This window comes from Tachyglossus aculeatus, unplaced genomic scaffold (genome assembly GCF_015852505.1).
Source record: "Tachyglossus aculeatus isolate mTacAcu1 unplaced genomic scaffold, mTacAcu1.pri scaffold_136_arrow_ctg1, whole genome shotgun sequence".
NCBI classification, from domain to species: domain Eukaryota; kingdom Metazoa; phylum Chordata; class Mammalia; order Monotremata; family Tachyglossidae; genus Tachyglossus; species Tachyglossus aculeatus.
Window position 1 is genome coordinate 1 of NW_024044863.1, and position 22,352 is coordinate 22,352.

General features: G+C 41.8%; 2 protein-coding genes and 1 pseudogene across 2 annotated transcripts; 2 read left to right on the forward strand and 1 right to left on the reverse strand.

Moving 5' to 3' along the window:
* Positions 1-1,256: 1,256 nt before the first annotated feature.
* On the forward strand, positions 1,257-2,120 carry LOC119923027 (olfactory receptor 1019-like). The gene has a single exon (XM_038742607.1). It carries the CDS (start codon positions 1,257-1,259, stop codon positions 2,118-2,120), a length of 864 nt encoding a protein of 287 aa, XP_038598535.1.
* Positions 2,121-9,569: 7,449 nt separating this feature from the next.
* On the reverse strand, positions 9,570-12,082 carry LOC119922988 (annotated as a pseudogene).
* A 7,415-nt stretch (positions 12,083-19,497) lies between these two features.
* LOC119923028 (olfactory receptor 1020-like) lies at positions 19,498-20,412 on the forward strand. The gene has a single exon (XM_038742608.1). It carries the CDS (start codon positions 19,558-19,560, stop codon positions 20,410-20,412), a length of 855 nt encoding a protein of 284 aa, XP_038598536.1. The 5' UTR covers positions 19,498-19,557.
* Positions 20,413-22,352: the final 1,940 nt, after the last annotated feature.

The following is a 22,352-nucleotide window of genomic DNA, read 5'->3' on the forward strand; positions in this document are numbered from 1 at the left end:
TTACATCACCTGTAAAATGGGGATGAGACTGTGAGCCCCACGTGGGACAGGGACTGTGTCCAACCCAATATGCTTGTATCCACCCCAGCGCTTATTGCAGTGCCTGGCACATAGTAAGTGCTAAACAAATACCAGAATTGTTATTATTATTATTTGTGCAGTTGCTGCTCACAATAGCCAAGTCTTCCCCTGCCACTCCTGAATGTGCTTCCCTAATTCTGATGGCTGGGTTTGTAGTGACAGTAGCAGATACTTGCGGCTTAAATTTCCCTCCTCGGGCTCTCTGTCACTTGCTGGGGATCAAATCCCAGTTTCCAGCTATTTCTCTTAGAATGCCTTACAAGAGTATCTGGAGTACATTAAAGTCTCAGTTGTTCCCTAGAGGTATTGCAATGCAAGCTGGATATTGATTCTAAGTATAGTTTTCCTTTAAGGCAAAGGAAGGACCAAAGACAGTCATTGTTGAGGAGAGCTGATATAATAATAATAATAATAATAATAATAATAATAATAATGGCATTTGTTAAGCGCTTACTATGTGCAAAGCACTGTTCTAAGCACTGGACACAGTTCTAAGCACTGGATAGCGAAGAGAGCAGGAAGATACCAACCTGCACATGGTTAAATCCTATGAATCAAACACATTTCTCATTTCATAAAGCATGCAGTTGCTGTAATGATTTCCAGGGAAGACACATAACCTCAGCAAGGACATTCTGTTAACACCATTCATTCATTTATTCACTCATATTTATTGAGCATTTACTGTGTGCAGAGCACTGTACTAAGCACTTGGGAAGTACAAGTCGGCAACATATAGAGACGGTCCCTACCCAACAACGGGCTCATAGTCTAGAAGGGGGAGACAGACAACAAAACATAACATTTGGACAGGTGTCAAGCCGTCAGAACAAATAGAATTAAAGCTAAATGCACATCATTAACAAAATAAATAGAATAGTAAATATGTACAAGTAAAGTAAATAGAGTAATAAATCTGTACAAACATATATACAGGTGCTGTGGGGAGGGGAAGGAGGTAGGGCTGGGGGTGATGAGAAGGAGGAGAGGAAAAAGGAGGCTCAGTGTGGGAAGGCCTCTTGGAGGAGGTGAGCTCTCAGTAGGGCTTTGAAGGGAGAAAGGGAGGACACCAGTGAGTCACAGACAGTTCCATTAGGGTAAACTCTCTGGCCAAATTTGGCTCCATTCTAATGATAAACTGCTTCTTCCTAGTTCCAAGGGGCACGACAGAATAAATGGAAGAGAAGAACTGTACCAGAGTGACTGAGTTTATTCTTTTGGGATTTACGGACCACCCAGACTTACAGTTTATAATCTTTCTGCTGTTTTGTGCCATCTATCTCGTTACTGTGGTGGGGAATCTGACCATCGCCTTGTTGATCAAGATGAGTTCCCAGCTTCACACCCCCATGTATTTTTTCCTCAGCAATCTGTCTCTCTTAGATGTCAGTTATTCTTCTATCATTGCTCCTAAAATGATTGCCAGCTACCTTCTGGCCAAAAAGGTGATATCGTTTGCAGAATGTGCAACCCAGTTTTTCTTGTTCTCCCTAGCTGCTAATGCTGAACTTTACCTGTTGGCTGTAATGGCCTATGATAGGTTCGTTGCCATTTGTAAACCATTGCGTTATACCATTTTGATGTCCAAGAAAAGCTGCATCCTCTGGGTAGCCAACTCGTATCTCTGCGCTTCTGTGAATGCAACAGCCCACACTAGTGCCTTGTTCAGGTTGTCCTTCTGCAGCTCAAATATTATCAACCATTTTTTCTGTGACATCCCTCCTCTCCTCACCATCTCCTCCTCGGATACCCACACGGCAGCATTGGTCCATTTCATCTTTGCCACCATCGCTACTGTAAGCACCATCCTGGCCATTCTCCTGTCCTATGCATACATCGCCGCTGCGATCCTGAAGATCCGTTCCACTGAAGGGAGATGCAAAGCCTTTTTCACTTGTGCTTCCCACCTAATGGCTGTGTCCATTCTGTACGGGACTTTGATTTTCATGTACATATGTCCCATCTCCAGCCTATCGGCATACCAGATCAAAGTAATGTCCATGTTTTATTCCTTGGTGATTCCCATGTTGAACCCCTGATCTATAGTCTGAGGAACAAAGAGGTGAAAGAGGCCCTGAAAAAGACTCTAGGCTGGAAACTGTCCCTATTTTAATGTAACTGTAGCATTTTAATGTTGTTTCCTTTACTATATATTACCAGATAAAGGACTCGAGAAGCAGTGTGAATCAGTGGAATTCCACTGGCTTTGGAGTCAGAGGTCATGGGTTCAAATCCCAGCTCTGCCAATTGTCAGCTGTGTGACTTAAGGCAAGTCACTTAACTTCTCTGTGCCTCAGTTACCTCATCTGTAAAATGGTGATTAAGACTGTGAGCCCCCCGTGGGACAACCTGATCACCTTGTAACCTCCTCAGTGCTTAGAACAGTGCTTTGCACATAGTAAGCACTTAATAAATGCCATCATTATTATTATTATTACTAAGAAAAGATCTGTTTTTTTACTCTGGGATGCAGTAATATTACAGTCTTTGAGAATATATATTCAATGTTATGTCTTCAAGTATATTATAAATTTCTTATTTATTTCCTGTTTGTTCATGTATATCACATGCAGCCTATGGTTATATGACTGTTCTCAATCCTCTTAGTATTTCTCGTATAAATTGTAAACTCCTTGAAATATTTATGGCCACACTAATATCTTTTTAAAATGAATATGTCAATAGTATTTACTGCTTAGTCTGTGCAGAGCACTGTACTAAGATCTGATCTCTGATCTCAAGGTGTTTACAATCTACTTGGGAAAACAGACTCCAATATAAATTACAGGTAGAAGGAAGCAATAAGTACAATAGAGTCTAAAATTCATAAGTGCAATGGAGGATGTGAGGACCCAAGTGATTAATTGATGTGGAAGATCTGAAGTAATATTTGAGGGGGATATGGGGCTCATCTTTTCTTATGACGTCAAGTCGTTTCTGACCCATAGCGACACGATGGACACATCTCTCCCAGAACACCCTCCATCTGCAATCATTCTGGTACTGTATCCATAGAGTTTTCTTGGTAAAAATATGGAAGTGGTTTACTATTGCTGCCTTCCATGCAGTAAAATCAAGTCTGCCCTCGACTCTCTCTATGCTACCGCTGCCCAGCATGGCATTTAGTACAGTGCTCTGCATGCAGTAAGCACTCAATAAATATGATTGAATGAATGAACGAATGGATGGGTGAGTTTGACTTGTAGCAGATTGCCTTCCAGTCACTAGCCACTGCCCACGCTAGGAATGGATAGGTCTCTGCTTGACTCTTCCTCCCGTAACTGAGACTGGTAGAGTATTACCTGGAAACTCTCCAGGTGTGACCCTGAGAGGGGGGATATAGGGCAAGGAGTTGAAAAATTAATTAGGGAAGAACTTCAGGAGAAGATACGATTTTAGGGGGCTTTTGAAAATGACAAAAACAGTAATCTGCCATATGTTGAAGGTGGGATGGAATTCCAGGCTGAGCAGAGGGCAGAAGTGAAGATTCAGTAGTGACAAGTAGGAAGCACAGTGCTTAGGTTGGTTTGAGAGAAGCAAATATGCAAACTGGGCTGTTATGGGAGAACAAGGATAAGCAGGCTGGGAGAGCTAGTTGAGTGACTTTTAACCAAGAGGAATGGGTAGCCATTGGAAGTTTATAAGGAGTGGGGAGATATGCCCAGAATAATGTTTCAGAAAAAGGACAGAATGAAATATGGACTTTCTAAAGGGAGAGAATGGAGGCTGGTTGGGGCTGGGAAGAGGCTGATACAGTAATCAAATCAGGGTATGACCAAGGTGGTGGAAGTTTGGATGGGAACGAAGGGGTAGATTCTGGAAATATTTGCTTCCTGCAGGGATGGGAAGAACACCACAGGATTTAATGCAAGAGGAAGTGCTATTGTTTCTAAATATAAAGGCCCTTCTTGTGGATGCCCTCTGTGGCACTACTAAGATACAATAAAAAAACTAACTTTAGAAGAAAAAATGTACAAAATAATACTTCATTTAAAAAAAGCAAACATGTAAAACTCTGTTCATTGAACACCTATCTCCTTCTCTTTTCTAAGTCCCCTGCCCCAGAGTTCATTTTCAGTAGGGATAAAAGAATGCAGGAGGAGATGGTTACCAGGGACCCAGAAGGAAAGAAGAGATGGATGGTGAGGAAATATCAGTGCCAGTAAAGACATGCCCTCTCAGATGTCTTCAGTAGTCTTGTATGTGTATTGAATGGGCTGTGTTTAATTGTTGGATTGGAGCAACAAAACTTCTTTATTTCTTTCCACCCCAGCCATCTGCTCCTCTCTAGGGCAGGTTTCAGTTAGTGGTCCCAACTAGCCTGGGCTAAAGATCTCAGTATCATGGGGATGGGAGAGTTGGGAAAGGAAAGGACAAGGGAGAAGCAGAGGGCTTAGTGGAAATAGCACAGACCGGGAGCCAGAGGATCTGGGTTCTGATCTTGGCTCGGCCACGTTTCGGCTGTATGACTTCGGCCAAGACTCAGTGCTCAGTTACCTCATCTGAAAAATGTGGGTTAAGACCGTGACTCCAATGTGAGACATGGGCTATGTCCAATTTGATTAGCTTGTACCTACCCTGGCACTTTATAAAGTGCCTGCCACATAGTAAATACTTAACAAATACCATTTTAAAAAATAAGGGTAATGTAGGTGAAAAGTCCAGATTGGAAAATCAGGTCTTGCCCAGTAAACTACTCATCTCCATTGTCACTACCTCAAAGATATCAAAGAGGAAAAATTATATCCTTCCAATCTGGAGGATGGTCATATTCATTCCCTTCCTGTCTGTCGCTCCTCCCCACCTTCATTTTTTTAGCCATTATGAGCTTTCTCCTGCCCAGATATGCAATCTAAGGCAAGAGCTAGAGAGCCACTCTCCTCTGCTTTGAGTTAGTGTTTGGGGATAGAAAGAAAATTAAGTGAGTCAAAATGTTTTTGAGCATCTATTCATTCATCATTCATTCAATCATATTTATTGAGCGCTTACTGTGTACTGAGCACCGTACTCAGGTATTCACATTTATTTACCAAAAACCTGATTTAATGGAATAATTGACCCTTACAGTATTTTATATTTGGAGATTCTCAGCTTCACATCCATGCAGCTTGGCATAGTGGAAAAACAGCATGGCCCAGTGGATAGTGCAAGGACCTGGGAATCAGAAAGACCTGGGGTCGTATACCTGCTCCACCACTTGTTTACTGTGGTACCTCGGGCAGGGCACTTAACATCTATGCACCAAAGTTTTCTCAAGTGTAATATGGGGATTAAGACTGTGAGCCAAATGGAGGATATGGATGGTATCCAACCTGCTTATCTTGTATCTACCTCCAGTATTTAGTACAGTGCCTGGCTCATAGTGAATGTGTAAGAAAAGAAAAGAAAAGAAAAATAAAGCATTGGTCTGAGACAGTCAAGACTGATTTGAGGAGCAGCATGGCCTAATGGAAAGAAGAAGGACTTGAGAGTCAGATGACCTGGCTTCTAATCCCCGCTCTGCCACTTGTCTGCTGCATGACCTTTACTTTTCTATGCCTCAGTGTTTCATCTGTCAAATAGGGATTAAGACTGTGAGCCCTATGTGGGACAGAGACTGTGTTTCACCTAATTATTATGTACCTACCCCAATGCTTAGTACAGTGTCTGACACATTGTAAGTGCTTAACAAGTACCATTAAAACAATATTGTATTCATTGCTCTTAGTATCTGAATATCAGTCATTAGTGTTTCTGCAGGGAGGAAGGAAGCAAAGTTGTGTGTTCATCTTATCTTTGTTGGTTTTGACTAGTCACAAACAGCCCAGTTTCCTTTCATTTCAACCAAGTAGGTTCCACCCTTACCCAAATTTCCAACAGTGTTGTTCCATTAAGCTCACTGTACTCCAAAAATAATATTAAAGCCCAATAAAGTGAGAAATAGAAGCAAACAGTTCATATTCCACAATCTTAAAAAGCAAGGGAGTTAAAGAAGGTCTTTCAGTAGCAAACACCCAATGGAAATTTGATATACATTGTTTTCATACAGGCCACACTAAGAACGAGAGACCACCTTATGAATCAAATGAGCATATATCGTATGTAGAGCACTGTACGAAGCAGTTGGGAGGGTTTCACAGAGAAATCATAATCCCTGCCTTCAGCAATCTCAAAGTCTAGCAAGGGGGACAGACTCTAAAGTAAATTACCCGGCAGAACTGGAGTTCAAAGATGTGTACACAAATAATAATGATAGTATTTGTCAAGTGCTTACTATGCACCAAGCACTGTTCTAAGCACTTGGGGTGGGGGATACAAGGTAATCAGGTTGTCCCACATAGAGCTTACAGACTTAATCCCCATTTTACAGATGAGGGAACTGAGGCACAGAGAAGTTAAGTGACTTGTCCAAAGTCACGTAGCTGATAAGTGGCAGAGTCAGGATTAGGATCCATGACCTCTGTCTCCCAAACCTGAGCTCTTTCCACACAAATGCAGCTGGGAATGTGAGTTCCCCAAATGCTTAGATGACACAGTAGTGCTGAAATAGCATTTGGGTGGAAATGACATGGTGAGAAGAGAAATTAATTGGAAAAGGCCTCCTGGAGGAGGAGGTAGTTCAAAAGGGCTTTGGAAAGGCAGCTCCGAGATCTGATATATTTGTAAGAAGAGGGACTTCTTCGCAGAATAAAGGATATGAACAGGAAGTCAGAGGTTTGAGAGTAGATAAGGAGAAATAGTGAGAAAATAAACAAAATAATAATAATAACAATCGCAATAACAATATAATAAAAGAAACAGTGCCCAACTAGATTATCTTGTACCTACCCCAGTGCTTAGAAAAGCGTGCGGCCCATAGTGAGCAATTAACAAATAAGATTTAAAAAAAAATAAAACAAAGAGTGAAAGCTGAGGTATAGTTGAAAAAGAGAGTGGATAATTAAGGAGAAAGCTGGTGAAGTGTTTTAAATCAAATGGTCAGGTGTTCTGCTTTATGAGGAGTGGACTGGGTAAGCACTGAAGATTTTTGAGAAGTAGAGAGATGTGCAGAAGGATGTTTAGATAAGTGATCCAGACAGCAGATCGAAGTGTGGCTGTAAGCCCAGTGTGGGCAGGGATTGTCTCAATCTTTATTGTTGAATTGTACTTTCCAAGCTCTTAGTGCAGTTCTCTGCACACAATAAGCACTCAATAAACATGATTTAATGAAATATGATTGAATGAAAGTATGGACTGGAGAGGGGTGAGAATGAAGGCAGGGAGATCAGTGAGGAGGCTGACATGGTAATCAAGCCACAATGTGGCTGTTGGATGGCAAGGGAAGGTGAACCCAGGTAATGTTTTGGATGAAAAACTCACAGGGTCTGGAGAGTTGAGAGTGAGAGTGAGAAGTCAAGGAAATTACTAAGACTGTGAATTTCAGAAACAGGGAGGATAGCAGTGTTATAAATTATGGTGGAAAATATAGGTGTCAGAGAAGATTTGAGAGGAGAGATGAGTTCAGTTTAAGGTAAATTGAGCTTAAGGTACCAGTGAGACTCCATGTGGTTAGAGGAGCCTTGGAGGCAGGAGGAAATGTAAGATTGTAGACACGGAGGCAGGGACTAACAAGAATTTGGGAGCCAGCTGCTTGAAGGTGGTATCTGAAACCATGGGAGTGGGTGAGATCCCCAAGTAAGTGAGTGTAAAGTGAGAAGAGAAGGGAACCCAAACCAGAACCTTAGGGGATACCTATAATGAGGAGGTTGGGGAGGAAGAAGAGCCAGCTAAAAATACTGAGAAGGAATGACCAGAGAGATCAAAGGAGAACCAGGAGAGATTGGAATCAATAAAACCAAGGTTGTATAATATATATATATATATATATATATAAGAAAGGTGTGGTCTACAGTGTCAAAAACAGCTAGGTGATTAGTCTACAATGGCTTTGGCATTATCAGTGATCTTGTAGAGTACAGTCTCAGTGGAATGAAGAGGATGGAAACAAGATTATGGAACGTCAACAGTAGAGTTGGAAAAGAGGGAGTGGAGGAATGGGAGCAAGTCTTCACTTGAAGACCAGTCACTAAAAAGGAGGTGCCACTATGGAGTCTACCCATTTCTGGCAGACTGAGCCAAGCACTAGCTCTCTGTGTTGCACTAAACTCCAGGTGAGGCAAAAATGGCACAGCTGAAGGGATCCCTTTTGCTCTTTCCTTAACAAAGCTGAGGCAAAGCCACACAACAACATGGGAGCTGCAAGTGACATGCTGTTATTGCTGTTGCTTCATTGGCTCAGGTAATTCACATATTTTGCTTTGTCGTCTGTCTCCTCCTTCTAGACTGTGAGCCCGTTATAGGTTGCCGACTTGTACTTCCCAAGCACTTAGTACAGTACTCTGCACACAGTAAGTGCTCAATAGATACGACTGAATGAATGAACAACTACATTTCAATGACAATAATTGTGGTATTAAGCACTTACTATGTGCTTATGAGAAGCAGTATGGTCTAGTAGATAGAGAATGCGGCTGAGATTCGGAATAACCTGGGTTCTAATCCCAGTTCTGCCACTGTCTGCAGGATGACCTTGGGCAAGTCACTTCACTTCTCTGTGGCTCAGTTACCTCATCTGCAAAATGAGTACAGTGCATGGCATATAATAAGCACTTAACAAATACCATTAAAAAAATGTGCCAAGGACTGTACTAAGCACGGAGGTAGATATAAGATAATTAGGTCCCACATGGGGCTCCAAGTCTAAGTAGGAAGGAGAAGCAGCATGGCTCAGTAGAAAGAGCAAGGGCTGGGGAGCCAGAGGTAGTGGATTCTAATCCCGGCTCCACCACTTGTCAGCTGTGTGACCTTGGGCAAGTCACTTCACTTCTCTGGGCCTCAGTTCCCTCATCTGTAAAATGGGAATGAAGCCTGTGAGCCCCACGTGGGACAACCTGATTACCCTGTATCTACCCCGGTGCTTAGAACAGTGCTTGCCACATAGTAAGCTTAACATATACCAACATTATTATTATTATTAAAAGGTACTGAACCTGCATTTTGCAGATGAGGGAACTGTGACACAGAGAAGTGAAGTGACTCACCCAAGGTCACAAATCAGGTACGTAGTGGAGCAGAGATTAGAATCCAGGTTCTCAGAATTCCAGGCCAATGCTCTTTCCACTAGGCAACACTGCTTCTCTAAATCCTCAAATCTTAAAAGAGAATTGCCCCATGATCATTTTAACCCATATAAGCCTGACAGCCTGCATATCTTAATATCACCTGGCACTTGACATCAAGAGCTGAAAAATTTGTTCCCTCCTCCACTAGAGTCACTAACTTTGCATCTGCCCATTCATTGAAAATATATTTGGGCAAGTCACTTCACTTCTCTGTGTCTCAGTTCCCTCATCTGTAAAATGGGGATTAAGACTGTGAGCCCCCCGTGGGACAACCTGATCACCTTGTAACCTCCCCAGTGCTTAGAACAGTGCTTTGCACATAGCGCTTAATAAATGCCATCATTATTATTATATTTTTCTCTGCACCATCCTTCTCAAAACCTCCTGGGCTTTCTTGTTCCCTGGGCTGTAAATCAAGAGATTCAGGATGGGTAGCAAGAGAGTCCCCCTCTCAGAGTCATACCTAGAGTGTTTCCAGTACTCTACCAGTCTCAGCTACTGGAGGGAGAGTCAAGCAGAGGCATACTCATTCCATTCCTAGCTTGGGCAGTGGCTAGCTAGTGGAAGGCAACCTGCTACAAATCAAAACTCACCCATGCTGGACAGCAGCGACACGGGAGAGAGTTGAGGGCAGAGACTAGAGCTTACCGCGAGAAGCAGCATGGCTCAGTGGAAAGAGCATGGGCTTTGGAATCAAAGGTCATGGGTTTGAATCCCAGCTCTGCCAATTGTCAGCTGTGTGACATTGGACAAGTCACTTAACATCTCTGTGCCTCAGTTACCTCATCTGTAAAATGGGGATTAAGATTGTGAGCCCCCTGTGGGACAACCTGATCACCTTGTAACCTCCCCAGCACTTAGAACAGTGCTTTGCACATAGTAAGCGCTTAATAAATGCCATTATTATTATTACAACGCAGAGGGCTGCAGTGGTAAGCCACTTCCATATTTTTACCAAGAAAACTCTATGGATATACTACCAGAAGGATGGCAGATGGAGAGCAGGGCATTCTGGGAGAGATGTGTCGGTGGTGTCGCTATGGGTGGGAAACAATTCGACAGCAAAAGACAAGACAGGAACAAGAGAGTAAAAAACACAGACGCTATTTTGGCCTGAGCCAATGGACAGGTGAAAGTTGGATGAAAATATACAAATATCATTGTTCCATAGAAAATGGTGACCACTGTCAGGTGGGACACACAGGTGGAAAAGGCTTTGTGCCTGCCTTTGGAATCCTTAGGATGGTGGAGAGAATACATACATAGGAGCTTATTGCCATCTGAAAGGTGATCACTGTAATGGCCCCAGAGAAAATCAAGAGCAAGACGTAGGTTTCGGGAACAGGAGAGTTTGAACAATAATGGGATGTCACAGAAGTAACGATTAATGACATTAGGTCTGCAGAAAGACAAACTCAGTAAACCAGTCGTATGCGTAAGTGAATTCAAAAAGCCCATTAAGTAGAATCCAGTCACCAGATACATACAGGCCTTTAGGGTCACAGTGCCTCTGTAGTGAAGTGGGTAGCAAAATAGGTAAATATTGGTCGTAAGCCATCACAGGCAGCAGAAGACACTCTGTGGTTATGAGCATGTTGAAACAGGAATATTGGAGGATATACCCTGTGTACGATATGACTCTCCTCTCTGAGGTGAAGTTCACCAGCATCTTGAGAGCGAAAACTGATGAAGAGCAGAAATACAAGAAAGCCAGGTGACCGAGGAAAAAATATTGGGGGGAATGAAGCTGGGAATGATCATCCAGAGATTTTTCACCACAGTTATCAAATAAATCAAAAGAAACAGCACAAAAAAGGTCATTCTCAAGCCAGGGTTATCTGTTAGCCCCAAGAGAATGAATTGACTTATCACAGTATCAAACCCTTTAACCATTTATGAGACTTCACCAAATGATAACTGCCAGAATAAGAAAAGAGATCAGATCAATCATCAGGAAAGGGGCCACGGATTAAATCTTAAATCTCACCTAAGTTCTAATAATAATTATAATAATTGTGTTATTTTTTAAGTGCTTACTGTGTACCAAGCCCTGTTCTAAGTGCTTAGAAGAGTGCCTGACACATAGTAAGCACGTAACAAATACGGAGCATGGCCTAGTGGAAAGAGCACGAGCTTGGGAGTCAGAGGATGTGGGTTCCAATCCTGACTCCGCCACTTGTCTGCTGCGTGAGCTTGGGCAAGTCATTTAACTTTTCTGTGCCTCAGTTACCTCATCTGTAAAATGTGGATTAAGACTGTGAGCTCCACGTTTCAGAACTGGAGAGTTAGAACAATAACGGGATGTCACAGAAATAACGATTAATGACATTAGGTCCGCAGAAAGACAAACTCAGTAAACCATTTATATGCGTAAGTGAATTCAAAAATCCCATTAAATAGAATCCAGTCACCAGATATATACAGGCCTTTAGGGTCACACAATGCCTCTGTAGTGAAGTGGGTAGCAAATAGCTAAATATTGTTTAATCCAGTAGAATGGGGATTTAGACTGTGAGCCCATGTGGGACAACCTTATTACTTTGTACCTACCAGCACTTCAAATAGTGGTTGGTACCCAATAAGCGCTTAACAAATATCATTATTATTACTGTTATTATAGACATACCAACTCCAATATATCCTCCCAAGTGCTCGGTATTGTGCTCTGCACACTGTAAGCACTCAAAGTCCCATTGATTGATTGATGTTAAAAAAATACCACTCATGTTAATAGGCAAATGCGCTTGCCCCAGAATGCTCAGATTCTGGAGTCCCCTGATCAAGACCAACAGCTTCATAGAGGAAATGGAAACACACACCACCACGGATATTGGTCTAGAGTAGCCAGCCATGGCCAGCATGTTCGACCTCTTGGAGATGGGAGGGATAAAGAAGCGGAGCCGAGAAGATGACTATCACCCCAGCAAGTGAAGTGTTCTGTGCCAGAGATGAAGAAGGGACATTCTTCAAAAGATAGGAAGTTCCAGAGATGCTTCCAGATTGCTCATCTCAATCCGGTAAAGGTAGTTTTCTCAAATGACTAGGTGTGGTTTCTGTTTCTGCTTCTCTTCCGCCACCCCCCACGATAAACAGAGTCCCCCTAAATGCCAAAATAAAAAAGGAACTTTTCCTGACCCCCTCATTTGATTAGGGAACTTGCTGAAAGGAGATTATCCTCTTCTCCTCACAGTGAAAATTAAATGCACATTTGTGGATTTTTTGCCATGCTAAAAAAAATTCTTGTTTGTCTTTCTTTTCAGGAAGGATGGAGAGGGGAAACAGATTAAACAGATAATAAGAATGGGAAATCTGGTAGGAGAAGAACAGGGAGAAAATCCAGGGCAAGTCTCAGGTTTGACTACAACTCCATAATTGGAACACTTTTTAAACGCTAAGCCACTCTTAAAGCCTTATTAAAAGCACATCTCTTCCAAGAGGTTTTCCTCGACTAGGCCCTCATTTAAATTTATCCTGCTCATTTCCGTATAGCTCTTGCATTTGTGTTTGAACACATTATCCACCCCTCTGTCAGCCCCACAGCACCTTTGTACTTATGGGAAGTAGCATGCCATAGTGGATAGACACATGCCTGGGAGTCAGAAGGGAATAGATTCTAATCGTGGCTCTGCCATTTGTCTGGTGTGTGACCTTGGGCAAGTCACTTCACTTCTCTATGCCTGTTATGTCATCTGTAAAATGAGTACTGAGGCTGTGAGACCCACATGAGATAGGGACTGTCAATTGTATCCACCCCAGCTCTTAGTATATTGCCTGGTACATTGTAAGCACTTAACAAAGTGTGGCTCAGTGGAAAGAGCCCGGGCTTGGGAGTCATTGGTCATGGGTTCTAATCCTGGCTCTGCCACAAAATAATAATAATAATAATAATGGTATTTGTTAAGCGCTTACTATGTGCAAAGCACTGGTCTAAGCACTGGGGGGATATAAGGTGATCAGGTTGTCCCATGTGGGGCTCGCAGTCTTAATCCCCATTTTACAGATGAGGGAACTGAGGCACAGAGAAGTTTAGTGACCTGCCCAAAGTCACACAGCTGACAATTGGCAGAGCCGGGATTTGAACCCATGATGTCTGACTCCAAAACCAGTGCTCTTTCCACTGAGCCACACTGCATGTCTGCTGTGTGACCTTGGGCAAGCTCATTCAATCATTCATTCAATCGTATTTCTTAAGCACTTACTGTGTGCAAAGCACTGTACTAAGCACTTGGGAAGTACAAGTTGGCAACATATAGAGACGGTCCCTACCCAACAGCGGGCTCACTTAACTTCCCTAAGCTTCAGTCACCTCATCTGTTGAATGGGGATGAAGACTGTGAGCCCCATGTGGTCACCTTGATCACCTTACATCCTCACCTTGTATCCCTCCCAGCGCTTAGAACAGTGCTTTGCACATAGTAAGTGCTTAACAAATGCCATTATTATTATTAGTAGTAGTAGTATCAGTAATTTATTTACTTATATTAATGCCTGTCTCCCCATCTAGACTGTAAACCCGTTGTGGCAGGGAACATGTCTACCAACTGTGATACACCCTACTCTCCCTAGTGTGTAGTATAGTGTTTTGCACATAGTAACCACTCAGTAAATACAGTTGATGGATTGATTTCAATATCAACAACCCTTCACTCTGCAGGAGGGGAATTAATTGACTAGGACATTTTTCCTCTTCCTCCAACCCTCCATACCTGTGTGATATTGACAGACCTGGATAAAAGATGTCAGAGGGAAGAAAGGGGAGTCAGAGTGGAATGGGCAATCAGCAAAAGAAAAGTACAGCCAAGTCTTTGGAGTGAGGGAAAATATTTCCAGGACATTTGTAGAGAAGAGATGTGGGCAATGACTTGATTTCCTGAGCTATCCATTCAGGGAAGGAAATTCATTCAATTGTATTTATTGAGTGCTTACTGTGTGCAGAGCACTGTACTAAGCGTTTGGGAAGTACAAGTCGGCAATATAGAGACGGTCCCTACACAACAACGGGCTCATAGAAAGCTCGGGATACTTTATTTTTGTGTGAATTGAATCAAATTGGCTAAAATTTAAAGTTCATTTCCTTCCCATAGCATTAATAACAAAGTTCCTTCACCCCAGTGTCCCAGATTTCAAAATATTCACTTTGATTAAAGAATGCATATGTTTGAAACCCCGCCAATCTCTTAAGTTTTTTAAATAGTTCCCCATATGTTTGCTAGAAGTTCTCATTTCAGATGTACCTAGGCATTTCTAAGCCAAGATGGGGCTGTCTTTCTTTCCTTCACCATTCCCATTTCTATTTAAAGTCTGCTACTAAACCGTAATCACTGGACCTCAACTCTGTTGCACATAAAATCAGACTCCCACTTAGAACAGCCCTATTCTCACTGCACTTAAACACTGTTATTAATGTCAGCAATCCCCTCACTAGGTTATTTAACTTTTATATGCTATTAACTCAGCGGTAACAATATGCATCTCTTTGGAAAATAAGTATTTGCTTTTATCGTGTAATTCAGTTTCAAGGAAATACATTTTTTTTTCCTACCTGATCCTACCTAATTCTTCTAGAAAGACCATTTCCAAGTGATTGTAGAAGAAATGTGATATATTTCTGCAGTTCAGACCCAAATGAACCTCATTTGAGGTTTTATGGGCCTCGAATGAACAGTGTCCACCTGATGCTGACCAAGATTTCGTTTTTGCTTCCTTATGTATAGAGAAGGAGAATGGCTTAATAATAATAATAATGACATTTATTAAGCACTTACTATGTGCAAAGCACTGTTCTAAACACTGGGGAGGATACAAGGTGATCAGGTTGTCCCATGGGGGGCTCACAGTCTTAATCCCCATTTTCCAGATGAGGGAACTGAGGCCCAGAGAAATTAAGTGACTTGCCCCAAGTCACACAGCTGACAACTGGCTGTCAGGATTTGAACCCATGACCTCTGACTCCAAAGCCCGTGCTCTTTTCCACTGAGCCACGCTGCTTCTCTAATGGAAAGAGAACGGTCTTGGGAGCCAGAGGTCGTGGGTTCTAATCCCACCTCCTCCACTTGTCAGCTGGGTGAGTTTGGGCAAGTCACTTCACTTCTCTATGCCTCAGTTACCTCATCTGTAAAATGGGGATTAAGACTGTGAGCCCCAAGTGGGACAACCTAACTACCCCAACACTTAGCACATAGTAAGTGTTTAGCAAATTCCATTATTATTATTTTGGCTCCACATTTATATGTGGTTTAGGGATGATTGGAGTGTGAATCTCTTGTAATTTGTCAAGTTTTGATTTTACACTAAACATTTTCCTGATTATGAACAGTTAGAGCTAGGTCTGGGAATAAGAAGTCAGAAATACACTGCCACTTCCGGATGTGGTGCTTTCATTCTTTCATCAGCTTTCAAGAAAATTGCTCCATATTTTCTTGGCATAGAAATCGAAGGGAAGAGACCCAAGTCTACGTTTAGACGAAAGCCATGTTGTCCCTGAAACCTTGCCATTCATTCTACTGGTGGTGATAACAGATTAATTGGAGTTCGATTGTCGGTGCTATGTATTTATTGTATAGTAGAAATTTCAGGGGAAGGAGAACAATTAAAAAGAGAAACCTCATCTAGCCTAAATCATGACAGGTTGGTATATTTATTTATATGCATAGAAACACAATCAATCATGGTATTTAATGAGTGCTTACTAATCTGCAAAGCACTCTACTAAGGGCAAAAACACACACTCCCAAACACACACACACACACACACACAAAAAAAAAAAAAACTTTAGGAATAAAGGATGACTTTACTGACTTTGATTTCTTTTCTGTCAAAATTCAGTAGTGTTCCTGGTAAGAGAAATATGATGGAAAATAATAATAATAATAATGGCATTTATTAAGCGCTTACTATGTGCAAAGCACTGTTCTAAGCACTGGGGAGGTTACAAGGTCATCAAGTTGTTCCACAGGGGGCTCACACTCTTAATCCCCATTTTACAGATGAGGTAACTGAGGTCCAGAGAACAATAATAATAGTAATGATGCTATTTGTTAAGCACTTACTATGTGCAAAGCACTGTTCCAAGCACTGGGGAGGATACAACGTGATCAGGTTTTCCCATGTGGGGCTCACAGTTTTAATCCCCATTTTACAGATGAGGTACCTGAGGCCCAGAGAAGTGAAGTGACTTGTCCAAAGTCACGCAGCTGACAATCGGCAGAGCTGGGATTTGAACCCATGATCTCTGACTCCAAAGTCCGGGCCCCTTCCACTGGGCCACGCTACTTCTCATAGCCCAGCCTGGCCTGGCCCCCTTATCAATTATGTTTCTCAACTTGATATCAGTAGTGGCGAGGCCCGGGCTCACTGGGGTCTTGTGGCCCAGTCCAGGAACGGTTAAGCCAGCCTCGTGGAAACCCTTCAGCATGAGTCCTCTGCCATTTCTTAAGCTTTTACTGTGTGTCAAACGCTGTGCTGGGCACTGAGGTAGATACAATTAGAGCCAACACTCCCTGTTCCTCCCGGGGCACTCATTCTAAGTAGGAGGGACAGCAGGTATTTAGTCCCCATTTTGTACAGGCCTAGAGAAGCAAAGTGACTTGCCCAGGGTCACATAGCAAGTGAGTGGCAGGGCCAGGATTATTAATAATAGTAATAATAATAATAATGATGGTATTTATTAAGCACTTACTATGTGCAAAGCACTTTTCGAAGCACTGGGGAGGTTACAAGGCCATCAGGTGGTCCCACGGGGGGCTCACAGTCTTCATACCCATTTTCCAGATGAGGTCACTGAGGCCCAGAGAAGTGAAGTCACACTAAATCAGGAAAAAGGTCCCAAAATCCACCTGCAACCCAAAACTGGTAGCAGGGCTCCAAAGGCTCTGATTATCCTATCATGCATCCACCCCGGGACTTAGCACTGTATTGGCACAGAGTAAATTCCTAACAATTATATCACAGTTTTATGATTAGTTGCAAATAATAACAATAATAGTAATAATAATGATCCCTTCTACCTCATATACATGTAAAGATTGTAAAGAGTGGGGAGTAGTTTTTTCCAGGAAGAGGTCATGCTTGAACATTGCTATCACCTTAGGGCAGAGTTGAGTAGAAATGTTTCCTTCATTGATCTCCCCTGAATCTAATATAGGTCACCTGTCCTTTTGAATTTGAGTCTTCTTCCAAAATCCTACCACTTTACCAAATTGCTTTTCCCCTCTCTAGAGAAATCAGTGAACAGATCTTGCTATAGGAGCTTTTTACCTCCCTCAGATGAATGAACAAATCCCCAGAAAGTGACAAGACTGGCCAACTAGGGAATTGAATGTGAATAAAAGGGACTGAATATGCTTAAACAGATATAGACTCACTGATGTAAATATAGATTCATATATATCATGTGCTATGGTGGGTGTAAAATATCAGGAGATGCCACGATTAGATTAAAGAGGTTTCCAATCAAGGTTTTCTTGGATTATCATCCTTTGTTTTACTGGTATCAGGATCGGCATCTGACCAAGAAGTTCAGTTTATCCATGAATGTGAAAAGGTATGGCTTGTCAAGACTTTAAAATTAATATTCAAAGGATGTCATGGGTCACTATCTACAGGGAAAAGTCAAAGGATTAGGTGGTTTATCTTATTAATTGGGATAGAATCCTATCAGAAATGTGTTTAACTTCCAAAATAGTCAGAATAAAAGCACTCCAGGGAAGTGATTCGGTTTCCTTATCTGTAAAATGGTGATTCGATACCTGTTCTCCCTCATACTTAAACTGTAACCCTGATTTGGGCAGGGGTTGTGTCTGACCTAAATACCTTGTATCTACCCCAACAGTTAGTGCAGTGCTTGGCACCTAATCAGAGCTCAACAAATACCATCATTATTATCACTGTATTATTGTTACTAATATGGCTATTATTATTATTATTATTGATTTTGAAGTGAAAGAAGGGAAAAATGAGGGAAAACCTAAAGCAAATCCAAATTCCAGGTACAATGGTCCAAATACTCAAGTGCCTCTCATTTTATAAATTCTTTTGCCAAACAAGTGAATTCTGATCAACAAGTTTCTGAAGATGTGTACTCCCAGCACATAGTCTTCCCCAGGACTGTGACCCAATGGAAGCAGCCAGGCCCCAGGTCTTAATATTTAAAGGTCTCCACCTCAGGATTTCTGGGATGACAGGACTTTTGCTTCCTGGAAAATGTAGTTTCCTAAGGGAGGAGGTTCCCAGTTCCTTTTCCTGTTTCCCCTCAGTCCATTAATTCCACCTCCACCGTTTTAACAACCAGCATGGCTAATAATAGATATTACCTTTTATTTTATCCTCAGGACAAGGAAAAAAAAAAACCTAGAACAGAATGTCCCCGATTGGCCACATTTTCTCAATCGTGGGCTTAGAGGGACACATTACCTCTTTCTAGACCAGTAGGGGATCATGTGGAACTCTTCCCACCTCACCATGGTTGTATTTAGGAAATAATTCTGTCCTTATTCAAACAGTGATTACTTAGCTTCTGGAGCACTGAACAATGTTTAGGGTTAGGGCTAAATGCTAAAGATGGGGCTCAATTTTCCTATAGATTTTGAAGAGCAAGTTCAGTCTGGCCTTGACATAGGCCGAGGATTTTTGCCCATAAGAGAGTAAGGAAATGGTGTCCAAATTCAGCTCCCTGACTGAGGCCATCAGCATCTCAGAAGTGAATCCTATTACTTCATTAAGTAGGAGTATTAACTGAGAACTTCCTATGGGGAGAACACTGTATCATGGAGGATGAGAGAATACAAAAGAATAATTAGAAGACATTATAACACTTCTTAAATATTTCTTTCCCCCCATACATTAAGCCTCATTTGAGGATAGTACTACTAGTTGTTGAAGTAGTAGTGGTAGTAGCAATGTAGTAGTAATGAGAGTAGAAATAGTATTTATTAAGTGCTTACTGTGTTTAAAGCACTGTATTAAGCTCTGGTAAAGAGTACACAGCTGGGAATTAGGCATGGAGAACAGTGGGAGAAGAGCACTTCCTTAAAAATAAGCATGAAAAGGGGAGAGAAATCCACTCATTCTAAATTTTTGTTTTGAGCTTAAATGCATCACAGGATGTGAATCCTTGCAGAGCAACTGAATTAAGACTCTACTGTATCAAGACTCTGCTGTTCTCACCCACACTCACTTAGCAAGTACCCAACTAATATTGCATTGTTCCTTCCGTCCCCGTAGTTACTGAAGATGGCATTGATGGCAGAAGGAAATCTCAACATGTGGAATGAGTTTATCCTTTTGGGACTAACTGATCGAGTGGATCTGCAGGTGGCCCTCTTTCTGTTTTTTCTCATGGCCTATATTGTCACCGTGGTAGGTAACCTTGGGATGACGATGCTGATCAAGATTGAGCCCCAACTTCACACCCCCATGTACTTTTTCCTCAGCAATTTATCTTTTGTCGATTTCTGTTACTCATCATGCGTCACTCCCAGGATGCTAATGACCTTCTTGTCAGAAACCAAAGCCATTTCTTTAATTGGGTGTGCGTCCCAAGCTTATTTCTTTGGGGCATTTGCAACCACTGAGGTATTCCTTCTGGCTGTGATGGCATATGATCGATACGTGGCCATCTGCCACCCACTGCTCTATACAGTCATTGTATCCCCCAGAGTCTGTGTTGTCCTGGCATCAATTACTTACTTTGGTGCCTTTGCAAATTCACTTATTCATACCTATCTTACATTCAGATTGTCATTCTGCCAATCCAATGTGATCAATCATTTCTTCTGTGAAATTCCACTACTGTTACAACTCTCTTGTTCAGATACGAGCATCAATTTCCTACTGATGTGTATCTGTGTTACTTTTAATAGCTTGAGCACACTCTGGACTATCCTGATCTCTTATATTTGCATTCTTGCTGCCATCCTAAGGACCCAATCTAGAGAGGGGAAACGGAAAGCCTTCTCCATTTGTGCTTCCCACCTAACTGCTGTTTTCATTTTCTATGGGACCCTGATCATCATGTATCTTCAGCCACATTCAAACTCTTCCCTGAATCAGAACGGATTGGTCTCCGTGTTTTATACTGTGTTCATCCCCTTGCTGAATCCTCTGATCTACAGCTTGAGAAACAAAGAAGTGAAAAGTGCCTTTAGGAAAGTAATGGAAATGAAGGTGCTTTCTCTGTTTTTTGATGATTAAAAGTGGTACTCAGTGTAAATTCATTCATTCAATCGTATTTACTGAGCGCTTACTGTGTGCAGAGCACTGTACTAAGCGCTTGGGAAGTACAAGTTGGCAACATATAGAGACGGTCCCTACCCAACAGTGGGCTCACAGTCTGCTTAGAATGTGTCATAAATATTGACACTTTTTCTCTTGAACCAGAGATAAATCAATGTCTTGGGAATGATATTTTACTCTTCCAAAATGCATGATAGTTATAATTGTATGATCAGTTTCTTCCTCCCACTAAACCTCCCTTATGCTCTCTCTCTCTCTCTCTCTGTGTGTGTCTTTCACTCTCTCCATCTCCCTCTCTCTTTCTCTCTCTCTCTCTTCCTGAGGAACTATGCCTCCATTCTTGAGGGAAGAGAAAAAAAAATCACTATTGCCTGAGTCTGCATATGACATACCCAATGTGATTTTAAATTTCTGAATGTCCCTAATGAAACCTGTTTCATTCACCAGTTATCAATAGGGGGGTATGCTGCTGGTTCTTGGCAATACAGTTCTACTCAGAAGTTCACTTAAAAAGTGAAAAGTTGAGGGAACCTAGAGTAGTTTTCCTCTCTCTTAATAGCACCTATTTTTATTCATTCATAATAATAATGATAATAATAATAATAGCATTTATTAAGTGCTAACTATGTGCAAAGCACGGTTCTAAGCACTGGTGAGGTTACAGCATGATCAGGTTGTCCCACAGGGGGCTCACAGTCTTAATCCCCATTTTACAGATAACTGAGGCACAGAGATGTTAAGTGTCTTGCCCAAAGTCCCACAGCTGACAATTGGCAGAGCCGTGATTTGAACCCATGACCTCTGAATCCAAAGCCCGTACTCTTTCCACTGAGCCATGCTGCTTCTCTATTCATTCATTCATTCAATCAATCATATTGATTGAGCACTTACTGTGTGCAGAGCACTGTGCTAAGAGCTTGGAAAGTTCAATTCAGCAACAGATAGAGGCAATCCCTAGCCCCATCTACCTCCCGATGTATTAGAAAGATGTGATGTTGATGCCATGTGATTAAATGTTATTTAGTCATCCTTTGGGTTCAAAGATGGAATTTGTATGGATGTGCACACCAGCCTGGATTGGCTACCACTGGCATCTCCTTATAGTCCAATATCACAGTGACTCCTTTGAGGTTCTGCTTCACTATGGTTCAAAATGGTTAATCTGTCTCCTCTTCTTACAGTTGCCCTATTTAGGCACCCAAGAGAAACAGCCGCTTAAGTATCCTTCTGATAATCATTCTTCTTTCATATTCTACCCAGAAAAGTTGAAATTCAATAAATAGGTCTTCAATACTGAAACACCAACTGCATTTCAGGACCTTGCCTTCTGTAATCTTGGATGGCTATTTGTTATGAAGTAGAAGTGTTTGATATGAAAAGTGATGTATATGTGATTTTGATGAAACTGCTTGAGGAGCTGGATATGTTACCTTTGGGAATCCTGGATTTCCCCTCCCCTTGGTCTCATCAGCAGATTCAGACCTGGATGTTCACAGTTCTATCATCTATTGATTTACAGTGTAAGCCCCTTGTGGGCTGGAAACATGTCATTTCTTTATTTTGTGCTTTCTAAGGACTTAAAAAATCGTTTGGCACTCAGTGGACTCTCAATAAATGCTATTACCACTACTAAAAGGAATAATATTCATTATTGTCTTTGTTCCCTTACAGAGAAGCATAAGAGCTTCTGTGTTTTGGGTTCAGTTTTCTTTCAATTCTCATGTGCAGGCGCTTTTTTTTTTGCATACAGTATGTTCTCAATAAATACCATTGATTGATAAAGTGGGGATTGGATAAAGAACCACGTCTTTCACAGGAAGAATGGTTCATGGATTGAAATTTCCTCATGGCAAGAGCTTTCCCATTCATTTCTGTACATTCCCAAGCACCTAGAAAAC

Coding starts and splice junctions, on each gene's coding strand:
- LOC119923027 (XM_038742607.1), top strand. CDS start 1,257: ATGGAAGAGAAGAACTGTACCAGAGTGACTGAGTTTATTCTTTTGGGA.
- LOC119923028 (XM_038742608.1), top strand. CDS start 19,558: ATGGCCTATATTGTCACCGTGGTAGGTAACCTTGGGATGACGATGCTG.